At 54.4% G+C, this 14,258-nt stretch overlaps 3 protein-coding genes across 3 annotated transcripts; 2 read left to right on the forward strand and 1 right to left on the reverse strand.

The window, feature by feature from the left end:
* Positions 1-216: 216 nt before the first annotated feature.
* On the forward strand, positions 217-1,929 carry HUT1 (UDP-galactose transporter; the record flags this gene model as incomplete). Its single annotated transcript, XM_062882459.1, has 4 exons — positions 217-446; positions 505-1,295; positions 1,397-1,705; positions 1,726-1,929. 3 exons carry the CDS (start codon positions 217-219, stop codon positions 1,627-1,629), a joined length of 1,254 nt encoding a protein of 417 aa, XP_062728506.1. The 3' UTR covers positions 1,630-1,705; positions 1,726-1,929.
* A 543-nt stretch (positions 1,930-2,472) lies between these two features.
* Positions 2,473-4,554, reverse strand: QC761_709130 (uncharacterized protein; the record flags this gene model as incomplete). Its single annotated transcript, XM_062882460.1, has 1 exon — positions 2,473-4,554. One exon carries the CDS (start codon positions 4,552-4,554, stop codon positions 2,473-2,475), a length of 2,082 nt encoding a protein of 693 aa, XP_062728507.1.
* Positions 4,555-7,525: 2,971 nt separating this feature from the next.
* FUN31 (serine/threonine protein kinase) lies at positions 7,526-13,015 on the forward strand. The gene is made up of 4 exons (XM_062882461.1): positions 7,526-8,658; positions 8,747-8,933; positions 9,026-12,165; positions 12,227-13,015. The coding sequence occupies exons 1-4, from the start codon at positions 8,625-8,627 to the stop codon at positions 12,493-12,495; spliced, it is 3,630 nt and encodes a 1,209-aa protein (XP_062728508.1). The 5' UTR covers positions 7,526-8,624; the 3' UTR covers positions 12,496-13,015.
* Positions 13,016-14,258: the final 1,243 nt, after the last annotated feature.

Here is a 14,258-nt window from a genome sequence, read left to right on the forward strand (position 1 = left end):
GACACACCACCTTGATGAGCGCGGCGCGGTTTCCGTCTCGTTGTGAACGCGATTTGGACAGATTGCGCCAACTGATTTTTTTCTTACCTAATTTTAGGAAGTGAGATTGGAAATAAATTCCAATCCACCTCTTGCGAACAGCAGCAACTTGCGCAAAACTGACGAAAGCTATACACAGCGCGCAACCAACAAACGGGCGGGTTACGAGAGACCAAGATGGCTCGCACCAAAGCCGCGCCGATCAGGCGGGAGCCGTCGTCTGAGTACACCGCCGGGGAACTGAAACGGACGGCGAGTGGACGGGTTGTCGAAGAGGAGAATGGGACGGTGGCGGAAAAGGTGGAAAGGGAGATTGCAGACGCCGTCGTCGTGGTGACGAAGCCGGGGAAGAAGGAGGCGGGCGTGGTGACGCTTGTTGTCTGCGTGGCGGGGATATATGCCTCCTTGTTTGTTTTCCTCTGTCCCCCTTTCCAAACAACAGCCGTGATTGCTAACGGTGGACAGTCTAACCTGGGCCTACCTCCAAGAAAAACTCACAACGACCACCCACGGCCCGAACAAGGAAAGGTTCAAGTTCTCGGTTTTTCTCCTCACAATCCAGAGCCTGTTTGCCGGCTTGGGCGGGTTGCTCTTCACGTGGGTGAGCACACCCAAAGGGGAGAAGATGAAGAGTCCGGTCCCCAACCGGGGGATCTTGCCACCGTTGCTGCTTGTCGCGGTGACGAACGCGTTGGCCGCGCCGTTTGGGTACGCTGCTTTGGGGCACATCGACTACATCACGTTCATCCTGGCCAAGTCGTGCAAGTTGCTGCCGGTGATGGCGCTGCATGTGACGGTTTTTAGGAAGAGGTACCCGCTTTATAAATACTTGGTTGTTGCGGCGGTCACGACGGGGGTGGCGGTTTTCACGCTGCATTCGGGGAGTAAGAAGCACAAGGCGGGAGGGGGAGGGAATTCGGGGCAGACGGGGTGGGGGATGTTGCTGTTGGGGATCAACTTGCTGTTTGACGGGTTGACGAACAGTACGCAGGATTACATCTTTGGGGTTGATAGGAGCTATACGGGGCCGCAGATGATGGCTGCGAATAATTTGCTGAGCGGGGCGCTGACGGGGGGGTATTTGGTGATGAGCCCGTGGTTGGTGAGGACGGGGGTGGGGAGGTGGTTTGGGATGGATGTTGCTGGGGGTGGGGGGGAGCTGGTGGCTGCGCTGCAGTTTTTGGGGAGGCACCCGCGTGTTTGGAGGGATGTGCTTGGGTTTGCGGTTTGTGGGTGTGTGGGGCAGGTTTTTATTTGTGAGTTGTTTTTATCTTGAAGGGTCGTTGTTGATGTTGATGATGATGACGATGATGATGGTTGGATGGGTGGGTTGGCTAACAGGATGGGAATTTTCTAGTCCATACGCTCTCGACTTTCTCGTCGGTGCTGCTCGTTACTGTCACGGTGACGAGGAAGATGTTCACCATGATTCTGAGCGTGATTGCGTTTGGGCATACGCTGTCCCAGATGCAGTGGTTGGGGGTTGGGCTGGTGTTTGGTGGGATTGGAGTTGAGGCGCAGATTGCGAGGAAGGAGAAGTTGGCCAAGGAGGCTGCTAAGAAGGCGGCTAAGGCTGGGAAGAAGGAATAGATTTTTTTTTTTGGTGGGAAAGATAGATAGAAAGGGGGAAAACAGAGATACCGTACACTATAAGAAAGAAAGAGAGAGAGAGACAGAGAGAGACAGAGAGAGAGAGAGAGAGAGGGCATGTCATGGCATGGGGGAACTGTATATATGTGTTGCTGTGGCATTGCTTGGGTGTTGGAGAGACAGAGGTTTTGTATGATATTTGAACATTGACCGCTTGAGAGCATTTGATAAGCTCCTAGTTTGCCCCTGTTTGACCAGTCTTTGTACCCTCTCTATCAACCACCCTCACTACTGGAGCAACATGCCTCTCGCCACTGCTCTTACAACCACCGAATCTTTGTGTGAAATAACTTGTTCATATACTTCATCTACAAGCCAAACTTGCCATCCCTAACCGCTAGTCTACGCCACCAATTCCCCCATTGTACGTAAACCAAACGACAACCTCTCTCCTTAAAACAGCAAACAAAACCCTCCCAATCCCATCCAGGTCAAAACTCCTTGTATAAAAAAAAAGAAAACCCACGCCATGCGCTTAACAATTCAAAGCTATGTACTTGAGAAAATGCAACTTGGGCAGACAACCGAGCACCTGTCTAGATTGTCTCCGTTTGTGACTCGATCTCCTCCTGTCCCAGTCCTTGAAGACGACCAAATTGATAATCCAAATGCTGCAAAATTTCCCAAACAAAAAAAAAAAAAAGAAAAAAAAAAGGTCCCAAAACTAACCAAGCGCCTTCTCCGTGTATGTATGTATGTATGTTTGGGCCCAGCCAACAAAGCAAGAAGCACTTTCTTTACTTTGCACCAACCCCCCTATTCATCACCCCAGCAACCAACCCCTTACATAACCGCACACCCCACCGTCCTCCCCCTCTCCCTCCCCCTGTGCCCCTGCTGGTGCACCCCCTGATCCTCCTCCAACACCGCCCTCGTCGCCGTCACCCTCCTCCGTCTCCTCCACCCCCCCGCAACCTCCATCTCGTTCTCCGCCTGCATGTACTCGGCCCACTTCCTCTCCACCCTCCTCGCACCCCCCAGATCCCCCTTCAGCACCCGCCTCGTATGCTCATCGACAGTCATCTGCCACGTATGAAAACACCTCAGTCCAATCACCTCCTTTCCTTTCCTCCCCCCGCCGATCTCAACAACCCCATCCTTTGCCGGTCTTGCCATTAGAGGCTCCGAGTTCCTAGATAGGATCTCGAGAACCCCCGTCCAGGTGACAAGGGGGGTATCATACACCGTCAACTCAAGCGTAGTCCTCGGGAGGGGAGGAGAAGAAGAAGCCGATGATGGGGGGGATAGGCTTCGGTTCCGAACCATATCGGCCGCCTCGGTAAGAGTAAGGTTCGAAATGCGGGTGTTGTCCATCACGACTGATTTCAGGCTTGTGCACGCCTGAAAAACGGGTAGCATCCCCACGTCCGAAACAGAGTCACACCCCGAGATGGAGAGGTGCTCCAGCTTTGTCGAGCACGGGGCTCGAGACAGGGCCGTGAATGAAGAGTTTGTTAAATGAGGCAACTCTTCCAGGTCGAGGTGGGTGAGGTTAGGGCACGAGGCGAGAATTGGGTCGAGGGCCGAGTCGGTCAGCTGGGTGAGGTTCGACAGGGAGAGGCCTTCGAGGTGGGGGGTGACGTAGGCGAGGGATTTGATGCTGTTGTCCGATAGGCGGCTGCAGCGGGTGAGGTCCAGGTGGCGGAGTTTGCGCGGGGGTGTTAGAGGGCGGTTGGTGAGCATGTCGAATTCGGGGGTTGGTCCCAAGATCATGGTTCTGAAGGTGTCGTCTGTCATGTCGGAGCAGTTGGATAGGATCAGTCGCTCGAGGTTGTTGGTCGAAAAGATGGCGGTTGCTACCTCGGCGTCGGACGAAAAACCGCGGACACTGCTCGCGCGGAGGTCGCGGAGTTTGGAGCAGCCTTCGAGGACGAATCGGATGCCGCGGGCGTCCATTTGTTTGCAACCAGAAACATCGAGGGTCTCCAAGTCGGGGCATTCCCGGGAGATGATCTTGCAGGTGGCATTGTTGACTGCTGGGAGGCCGGTGAGGTTGAGGTGAACGAGCTGGTTGTTAGCCTTGAGGAGGGTGTGTAGAGTCGGCCGTTGGAAGTTACGGCACCCTTCCAACGAAGTGCTGTAGAGGTTGTGGCAGGCGGCAACCAAGCGCTGAGCCCGTTGCATGTGCTCGATTTGGAGGCAGCCCCTGAGGTTGAGGTCGTGCACAAACGGTCCGGCCGTTTCCAGAATCTTGGTCAACGACTCGGCTGGGATCTCTCTGTAGAACTTTGAGGCGTCGAATTCCGTCCAAAGCTGGCCATCAAAGCACAGCTCATGGAACCTCTTTGACACTCGTGAGATCCGGACAAGCTCTTTTGGCGAGAGGAACGAGAGAACATAGATTTTGATCTCATTCGGTATCGTGTCCCAGAAATTGAAAATCTTGGCCCTCTTCTTGATTTCCGTCGGCAAAGAGATGGTCATCGGCGCGGAAACGGGGTGGTCAACTTTGCGAACCGCCAAGACAGACTCGATGCCATCGTAACCCGGTGTCTCGACAGCCGGCGTTGCGGCAACGGAAGTCGGGGCGGTTGACACGTCTCCAAACGAAAAGTAGGAGGAACTGCTGCTCGGTTGGCCAAACGGTGACGGCGTCGAAGCCAGGCTCACACACGACAGCGAAGAAGCCGAGCTTCTATACGGGGCGCTCGACGCTCTGGGACGGCTGATTCGGGCACGGAGGCTCTGCGAAGACGATATCCGCTGCAGGCCCCTCAAAAGTCTTTGCCGGCCTTTGCTCTTGTGCTGCAACACCGGGAATTGCTCAGCAGCATCACCTCCGGGCTGGACGTCCAAGCTGCCGGCCTCGGAAGCGGGGCTCGCCGGCGAACCCGGGGTCGTGTGGGAAATAGTGGAGTCGGCCATAACGGCGACAGGACCGGGAACCGTATCCGGAGTTTTGGTTTGGAATCTGGCAAGCAAACGAACCACGGAGGAAAGCAAGAAAGAAGTTTCAAGTAATCAAAATAACGGATTCTAGAAGAAAGGGGGACAGCAAAGACGGTTATCAAGAAGGCAGTGCGTTGTTTATGGGTTCCCCCCTTCCAATGGCGCCTCGGGATCGCTGAACCGGGAAGAGTGGCGCTGTTTTAAGTCAATGGTGGAGTGGGGGTGTTCCAGAATAGGGCAGCGGGCGAGGGGCAACGACCAGCAAAGACAAAGGACGAGTCCGTGAACCTCGTGGTTCCAGCGGCAAGTCCTATCAAGTTCACCAGCTGTTCCCTGACTACTCGTGGTCAAGCCCTGATTCGGTTCTAGGGCCTTGTGCCGGTTTGAGAAGCTCGGGATCTCTGGAAACTTTGGCTGGTCGAGCTGGTGCAGATCAAAGCGGGGAGAGCGAGAGAGGCACTAGAGGTTTGGAGGAATTGGATCTTTTGGGACCTGGCCGGCTGCGAGGTGTGTTGATCCGTAGGATGGTGTGGCCGACTTTCCCGGTGCGGAAGTGATTGGACCGTCAGGAGACACTGCGAAGGTCTGGCCAGGACAGGGAGTTCAGCCTCAGGCAGTTAGGGAGCAATGGGAGCCAGTTGTTTCATGCAGGGGAGAGAACAGAAAAAGTTGAGATGGGAGTCGGTGCAAAGGCTGGAAGTTATGTAAAATGTCAGAAACAGGGTCAAGAGAGAGACCGACGATAAGATAGATACCCAGATACGAATACTGTGCCTGGATGAATTCCCGCAGGGTCCTAGGACTGCAGCCAGAAAAGTCTGGTTGTCCCTCTCCCCCCCACCGGATTTCTGATTTACCAGGCAAATGGCATCCCGAATACCCTTAGTCCGAATAGGATAACCAGGGAAAGGCAAGGGTTCTCCAACATTTGTGGTGGTGTGGTTGCACGAGTATCCCTGCATCCAAGCGTCCACCGTCTCTTTTGGGGAAGAGCCAGAGGACCCCGAGAACAAAAAAAAAAAAAAAAAAAAAGGGAGGCCAGCTGCACTCAAGAGCCCGCATCTGACCAGTCTTCGTGGCACCCATCGAGTCGTTCGTGACTTATACCACTGATGGCGATTGGTTCTTGGTGTTCCAATGTTTGTTTTCGTCGCCCATGCGACCCCTCCTGGTCTTATCTTATCTTTGTGGTTGATGCTGGCCCCGTCTTGGCTTCTGTTGTCTGTGATTCTTGTTGATCGAAAACATGGCGTTGCTCGACAAAGAGAGACGGAGCCGCCGTTTAGCCCGTCAGCACCATTATTACCATGGAAGTGGTGGTCAGCAAAGCTCTGAGCTGGGAGTGGGTGGCCAAAAGACCCCTTATCAGCCCGGCTTATCCAGCGCAGATCTGCCCCTCACTGTCACTTATCAATCTTTACCCCGCCAATTCGCCATCCCGACAATGCCATAGACACAGCCAGCCGAAGCCAGAAATACCACCTCGAAACAGAGTCAGGTAGCGAGCGGACTTATATTTTGGCAAGAGAACGGAAAGGGAATATTCTGCGGGTGGCTTTCTGGTGTGTAGGGCAAGGGGGGACCCTGCAGTGAGCGAGCGGTCTTCCAATGAGCATCACCTGTCGGTCAGACGGCTTGCATCCGGGCCGTAAACCCAGCGCTTGGCTGCGCACAACTCTAGATGAAGAAGGAGAAGAAGAAGAAGAGGACAGCATGCAACGAGGTGGTTCGCTCGGGGCAATAGCCCGCCATTCACATCTACTAACCATGTGGCTACTTGTAAGGATTCCAAACAGTAGCATAGGGCGGGGAGGCGGTGGCAGAGCAAAGTCTGCTGACATGACTCGTCCATGACGAACGTCCCAAGTGACCGTTCCTCTGTGCAAAGCGTCAAGCAGGAACATGGGACTATGGCCACGGGATCATGCCAGTTGGAGGTTGCTTGAATTGGGGTCGACCATCACTATTTATGTAGTTACTTTTGTTTGATTTCTGACTTGTTGGCCACATTGGCCCCGAGAACATCTCCCGTCCTTCTGGCCGTTTCATCCACCCGAGATGGTGGGCCGGACACCGACCCGGCGCGGAGGGTCGGCCCCGGAAGCTCGGCAAAGTGGAGCCTTTCCACGGCCGGGCCTTCTTCTGGTGCTTCCCGAAGCTTGCAGCTCCCCACGCTTGGCGAGTGGCTTCCTAGGCTTGGCCCATCTGCTGTGATGCCCAAAAAGAGCGAAAAAATGTGCTGGTGGACAGCATCACCTCATATAAGCAGCTGACCGCAAGTTCCCATGATACCATCTCCCCACAACTGAGCTCTGAGTAATTTTGGCTTGACAGGTCGTAGTGTGTGTGAGAGAGATGTTGCTAGGGATGTATGACTTCGAAGCGAGATCGGAATACTACCTTCTACACGCGGGATGCATGCGGGGGTTGTTGGTGATTCTTCACCTCTGGCATTTCCCCTCCATGAGCGCTGGAATGAGAGCACGATGTCGTGGTTGTGTCTTGGATTCAGGGCGATAAAATACCTCGAAAATCATGCAGGCCATGCGATCGTGTGACATTGGGGACCATCGCAGGGTCTAACCTGCGGAAAAGAAACAGCAAACTCTGGAAATGATCAACATGACAAGATGCTGGGAAGCTGCACGATGACCTCGCCCGAGACGTCTTTCGCCGAGTGGCTGTTGTGCCTCTGTGCCTCTTGTGCCACTGCCCGTAGTGGCTGCTGGAAGCCGTCGTCGTCTGAATACCTCCCAAGGTAGTTCAATATCTGTCAGTTAGGCAACTGCCGGAGGGCCTTGCAACGATGAGACCAAAACCCAAACACCTGCTGAACCCCAGTTGGCCTGCCGTTCTTCTCATATGGGCCCCCGCGTTGGGACTGCAACCAATGCAACGGCAGCCATGCGGATCTCACCAAAAAGCAGGGAAGGAATTCGAGGAATGAGGGTTTCGTTCGGGGTCCACAGTGCGTTTCCAGCAGCTTGGGACTGTGGTGGGCTCGGCTGGTTGGGTAGAAGGCGGTCTCTAACTGGGCAGAGAGAAGCAAGCCTGCAGCCATCCTCATTTCGTGATACCGGCGGGGGAACAGGAACACGCGTGGTAGTTCATCAGAGATATTACACAGCCTTAACCCTTCCTGGATGCCTGGAGAAATGGACCTATGTCATGCCGTTGTTGTATCGAGCATTTGTTGACTTTTGCCCTTTGAAGCGGCAGAACAAATAGCCACTTCAGCGCTTACCGCGCCGGACCGCGGGGGTCTGTGTGGCCGTTTGGGGCTTTTGGGCCTCGGGATGATCACTGCGGCCAAATGTTCTACCGTGTGCGCACTGTGCCGCGATGGGCTGCCCTATGGTGGCCAACCTGAACTCCCCCTCTGCCCGCCCCATCACTGCTCGTCATGCACATCTAAACTTGGGGCAGCCCGCTAAATACTTGCAAGAGCGGACCCAGCGAGTGACAGATCATCCTCACAATCTCGATTTCGCTGCAAACAACGTGCGACGGCCAGCGACACGATTCCATCAGGCACCTATCCAGACTTTGAGAGAACCACAGGGCATCTGACTGACAGCAGCCACGGTCGAATCAACTCGAACCCATCCATCCCTCCACTGCTGCCCGTCGCTTGTCCAGTCGCGGTCGCAGCCGCAGTCGCAGTCGCACTCTTCCTCAACGGGCTCTCCGATTTCGAAAGTGCATGCATACCTCACCTGGCAGCCCTATCGAGAGCTTCAAAAATCTGCACCTCGTCCCCTGCACTCGCCGCTGCCCTACCTCCGTACTCAAGACACCAGCTATTTTCTGCGCCGCCAAAGTACTAGGGGGCCAAATACAAAGAGGGGTGGGCTCTGAATCTTGTCTTGTCCTTGAGCTTGACCACACCCGACAGACAGACGTAGCTTGGGCTCGACTCTTGCCAACCCCGCCAGCCGCGAGCCAGGAGACACGAGACACGAGCCACGAGCCTCTCTCCAACACATACCCTTCCATACGCATTTGCTACACTGCAGACCACTGAATACACTCTGCTTGCGCCAATTATGCTCGGTGTATATGGTGGGAACCATGACAATGGTGGGTTTCACGGATACCTAATGCTACGCCGCTCTTCTTTGCCCGCACAGTCGGAGTCAGTGCTGACAAGGGGCCAACTCGGTGACAGGCGACGAAACACGACACGATGCCGAGGAGCAGCGCGGCCGGTCAAGGCTCTCGCCGGGCTTGCACATCCCAAAGAACCGAAGCACGGGAAACCTAGGGCATATGGGCGGTGATAACTCTGAAAAGGCTCGAATTCGATTCTCGTTTGATGCTGGGCCCTCTGCCACGGAATATGACACCATCACAAGGTTAGCTCGAGTCGAGATGTGTTGGGGCTTCGTCACTGTGTTTGGTCTTTGAACTGCCTGAGCTGAAAATACTGACATGTTGGTCCTTTCAGGAGCTCAATCATGACGGACCACGATCACGGCTTGGGCCTGTCAGGGCTCAGGCGCATCCGGCAGCAGCACAATCCCGTTCGAGCTCCCACGATGCCTTCCTCTGGAAGTCGGGCACCTTCTCTCAGCGCTCTCACCAGATGCTCGTCCGTTTCAGTGCTGTCCGACATGGGCAACACACCCATCTCTCCTGGCCCAACTTCTCCTGCCTTTACTGAAGACCTGAACCGCTTTCCGTCCGAGTCGTTGCATTCCTTTTCATTTGCGCATCAGTCTGAAGACCTTTTGCACAGCCGCCAAAATGTCCTCAAAAAGTCCATCGAGTTTATGAAAGATCGGATGGGCTGGTCGGTCTCGACGAGCGCTGCCATGGCCAGCGCGCAAGCTCGGGTCACTGGTGACGTGGAGATGCAGAACATGTTGGACCTCCTCGCGAAAGCCCAACTGGTAGGGGCTGGTAACATTCCAAATGGGGACCTTAGCATCCCCACAGGTCCACTGAGTGGTCCTGCAACCATGTCTGACGAGAATGTGTTTGATAAGGAGTTCATCCCGAGGACTGAAAGCCCAGGTCCGATCGAGAGAACGCCCTTGTTGTCCCCCTTGACCCTGGAACCTGCTGAGCTGAAGGATGCGCCGGCTACTGCACCCCTCCCCAAATCTCAGCTCCTCATGGGAGGAGAGCCCGACTCTGAGAGCTCATCGAGAACCCCCACCAACGAGAGCGGCACGACAGCAAAAACGCACACAACCGGGAAGACGACACCTCCACCTGCTATTCGTCCGAACGTTGCGCTGAAGCGGACCATGACCGACACTGTCCAGATATCGGTGCAGCAAAAGCTTATGGACGCCATGGCCCAGCCGTTCCTTGCCACCGAGCCGGTCCAAGCACAGCACATCATCTCGCGAAAATCACCTCAGCAAGCCTTCACTCCCATGATCAACACAGCTACCTCGCTGCCGGGTGCGGCACATGGCTCCACGAGATGGGTACCTGCCGCCCAGGCCATTTTCACCACAGAGTCGAAGCCACCATGGACGATTCTTGCCGCCAACGATCTTGCCTGTTTGCTTTTTGGTGTGACCAAGGCCGAGGTCAGGAAGATGGGTATCTTGGAGGTGGTGCAGGAAGAAAGGCGGAACTGGCTGTCGCGAAAGCTGCAGGCGGGCGTGCACGACGATGCGGGAGATGGCTCTGAGAACGATGCACCATCACCGACGAAAGTAACCACGCCGACTAAGAGTCTGCTCGGTGCTCGCGGGGGTGGAATCACGGCAAAACTCTTGAGCAAGCCCAATTCGAGGACGCAGGCCCCCAAAACTGGCCGGCGACCTGCAACGATCCACAACGGCGACCCTAAGCCACCAAAGCCGGGGCATGCTCATAACAACAGCAAGTCTAGGGGCGTGCTGCTGTGCGGAGACGTGGTCCCGATCCAAAAGCGAAACGGCGCAACGGGTTCGGCCAGCTTGTGGGTGAAGGAGAAGAAGGTGGGCCTCATCTGGGTCTTGGAGGAGATCCACGAGGACGTTGCGTATGTGGACGTTGACGAAGACGGCAACGTTGTCAAACTTTCCGGTGCGCTGGGCCCTATTTGGGGAGACGAGACGATCCAGCCTGGCCTGGACGTTGGGCGGTTGATACCCCGTATTCCGCGCCAAGGCTTTGACCCACGGTTCGGCGAGGTCGACTACTACGAGATTACCAAAAAGAAGTACTACACCTGCCGCAACTGCGACAGAATCAACATTCCGGCCACAGTCGAGCAGGTCCGGGGGAAAACTGAACTGCGAGTGTCCAGTTTCCCCCACATTGCCGGTATCGTTGTGGTGGCCCCTCAGAGCTTGAAGATCAAGAGCTCAAACTCTGTCTTTTGTGGCGCCCTTTTCGGTCACGAGAAGCCGGACGGGATGTCTATCAACAGCCTGGTGCCAAACTTTGACAGGATCCTTCAGATTCTGACGGACGAAGATGGCATTCACTTGGTTGATGGCATCGTGATTCCGGAGCACTCCTTCAGGAAAGCATCGGCCTTCCTTGCCCTCAGAGAGGGCCGGCCGGATGCTGCAACGGGATTTTTGCGGCCCGAAGGTCTTCCGGCCAAGCATCGGGATGGCTCCGAACTCAAAATTGACATTCAGATGCGCGTGGTGAAGAGTGAAAACCAAACCACGATCCACGAGGAGGTGGTCGAGGAGGGGAGCGATGACGACTCTGCGTCCGGGGGAGCCAACGACAAATTTGTGGTGCCACACACAGAGATGGTTTATGCTTTGTGGATAACCTACTCTAGGCATTTGCATGCATCCAGAACAAATTTGGGAGTATCGTCGCCGCTGCTCTCTGGCGCTGCCACCCCGCTTCACCAACCGTCACCTGGACAAACACCCGCGCATACACCGGTGGAAATGCAGTCGGATTCCGACAATGAGCCGCCAAAGGAGGAACAGACGGCCGCCTCCTCGCTGGCGAGACAGCTGAAGGACGCTGCTTACAACGCCGCTGCCAAAATCACCGGGGGTGCCATCAAGGGCACCGAGGCACCAATGGAGCAGCAACAACCGGCGATCGCGGCTGATGCCAAGTCGGAAGCAAAGAAGAAGTCGATCGACGACTTTGTCATCCTCGAGGAAATGGGACAAGGCGCCTACGGCCAAGTCAAGCTGGCCCGTTATCGCAACAGCGGCAAGCGCAGCATTCTCAAATATGTTACCAAGAGGCGCATTCTGGTCGACACGTGGACGCGAGACAGACGACTGGGTACTGTCCCGCTGGAGATCCACGTGCTGGACTACCTGCGTCGCGACGGCTTCAAGCACCCCAACATTGTCGAGATGGAGGACTTTTTCGAGGACGAAGTGAATTACTACATTGAGATGGTGCCGCACGGCTTGCCGGGGATGGATCTTTTCGACTACATTGAGCTTCGCGCCAACATGGAGGAGCAAGAGTGCCGGAGCATCTTTGTTCAGGTCGCGAGAGCGATTCAGCACCTGCACACCAAGGCGCTGGTGGTGCACCGGGATATCAAGGACGAGAATGTCATCTTGGATGGGGAGGGAAGGATCAAGCTGATTGATTTTGGGAGCGCGGCGTATATCAAGAGCGGGCCGTTTGATGTTTTTGTGGGCACGATTGGTGAGACTTTTTGGTCACTTGTCAGAAAACTGTGGATTGCTGACATTAGCTGAAACAACAGACTACGCAGCCCCAGAAGTTCTGGCTGGCAGGCCCTACGGCGGCAAAGAGCAGGATGTATGGGCGTTGGGCATTCTGCTCTACACCATCATCTACAAGGAGAACCCGTTCTACAGCATTGATGAGATTATGGACCGGGACCTGAGGGTGCCGTATACCATCAGTGACGACAGCATTGATCTCATTCGGAAGATGCTGGATCGGAACGTGGAGCAGAGACTGGATATCGAGCAGGTGTTGGCGCATCCTTGGTGTAGGATGATGGAGTAGATGGGGGGTTTGGATGAAGAGAGTGATAGAGAGGAGGAAAAGAGGTGGTGGCGTGATGATACCCCGAGGTTTTTAGGAAGGAGGATAAAAATGGACAGTGACAGAGAGATGCTATTAGCCGGGGGGGTGGGGGGGGTGGTGGTTGGTTGTGGATTAAAACAAACAAAAGCTGAAGCGTTTTTCTTTCTTTGTTTCTTGTGCTGCTGTGGGTGGTTAAAGGGAATCGTGGATGCATGGTTTATGGCGTATATGATTATTGAGATGAGTAAAGATGATGAGGGGTATGAAAATTGATGGGTTGGGTGGTATATTTCTTTGTGTTTCTTTTGTGGTGTTAAGAGACGAAGAGATGTGGGGTTAGAGGAGGAGATTGAGACCGAGAAAAGAGAGAGAGAGAGAGAGAGTGTGTGTATGATGCTGATGATGATGGGAGAGCCACATTATATTTTCCACCACCTCTGTTGTTGTCATGGGAGTAAAGTCTGGTATACATTATTTTTCTTTAGTCAATCGAGAAGTTGTGAGTGTAGCCGGCGGCTGAGAGTCGTTCAAGCGTGCTATTCAACGGTGTTGGCAGTGATGGAGAGATACAGCGGGCTAATGCCAACCAAGCCAGGAACACCAATCACACACACCAAGGCCCCTTCTTTCTTCCAACGGTGGGGGGTGAACAGTCTACCTGTGGAGGAGTAGTCCCCTTCAGCATACTTTCGTAATTTTCACTTGTCCATGCGACGACGAAGAGAAGGAGGGGGCCACACATCTGGCGTCTCTCACATCCCCGTCGTCATGGTCCTCCTTCTGCTCTACCTCCTCGTCTCCTGGCTCTGAAGAGCGAGCGTGCGTTGACGTTGATGGGGACTTCCTCGCCAAGCATGTCAACGTCTTCAGGCGCTTGCTCGTGCTCGGGGAAGAGGGACATTTCTACCTCTCGGGATAAGGGGATGGATCCCTACTGATTTTTGGCTGCTGGGGGGATTGTTAGCGTTTTGTCATTCGCTACGGGGTTTGATGCCCCTCTACTTGGAAGGGAAAGGGCAAAGGGGAGGGATGAAGTGAGGTCATCGCCGTCTTCTTCTTTGGGCAGGAGAAGCGGGTATGGATGTTGGGGAGGGATATACAGGCTTCTCTTCTTGTCGACGGCCTTTCTCTTCCTGGTGGGCGTGGGCGCGGGCACGGGGACGAGGACGAGGACGATCAATTTGCTGATTATTGTTTGTAGGCTGTTTCAATGCGTTGTAGATGGGTGGATAGCATAGGGAGATGGGGTCGGGATGAGGCAGGGGGTTTATATATGAGAAAGGTGAGGGTGTATGAAAGGCTGTTTGGGGTAGTTTGGACATTGTGAGGTGGGTGGAAAGTTTTTGGACATCGTGTATAAGTGGATGGGTTAGAGTTATCGATGTATTTGAAGTTTGTCTTGTCTCGATATTGCTGTCTGGGCTTTTGAGTAAAAGGAAATGGATTACAATGATCTCTGCATCGACATGACAAAAGCGGCATTGGTATCTGTTTTCTATATCGCTGTTCCGAAAAAGAATACTGTTGAAGACTGTGGTTTACGTATCCAGAAGTGATCTGTGTATCACTTCTCAACCTCAAGCCAAACTCGCATTCAGGTGTTTACAAAGCGGTTTGCTGATATGCAGGCACGGCTGTCATTCTCGTCAAGATTTCTGCATCATTTCGGGTCACTTGAGGCTCTCCATGTCATCGTCTCCGGTGGCCCAAAACGTGAAGAGTCGATTCAAACTTTTCTGCCC

This window comes from Podospora bellae-mahoneyi, chromosome 7 (genome assembly GCF_035222275.1).
Source record: "Podospora bellae-mahoneyi strain CBS 112042 chromosome 7, whole genome shotgun sequence".
NCBI classification, from domain to species: domain Eukaryota; kingdom Fungi; phylum Ascomycota; class Sordariomycetes; order Sordariales; family Podosporaceae; genus Podospora; species Podospora bellae-mahoneyi.

Coding starts and splice junctions, on each gene's coding strand:
- FUN31 (XM_062882461.1), top strand. CDS start 8,625: ATGCTCGGTGTATATGGTGGGAACCATGACAATG. Junction 8,934..9,025: donor GAATATGACACCATCACAAG/GTTAGCTCGAGT, acceptor TGGTCCTTTCAG/GAGCTCAATCATGACGGACC. Junction 12,166..12,226: donor TGTTTTTGTGGGCACGATTG/GTGAGACTTTTT, acceptor CTGAAACAACAG/ACTACGCAGCCCCAGAAGTT.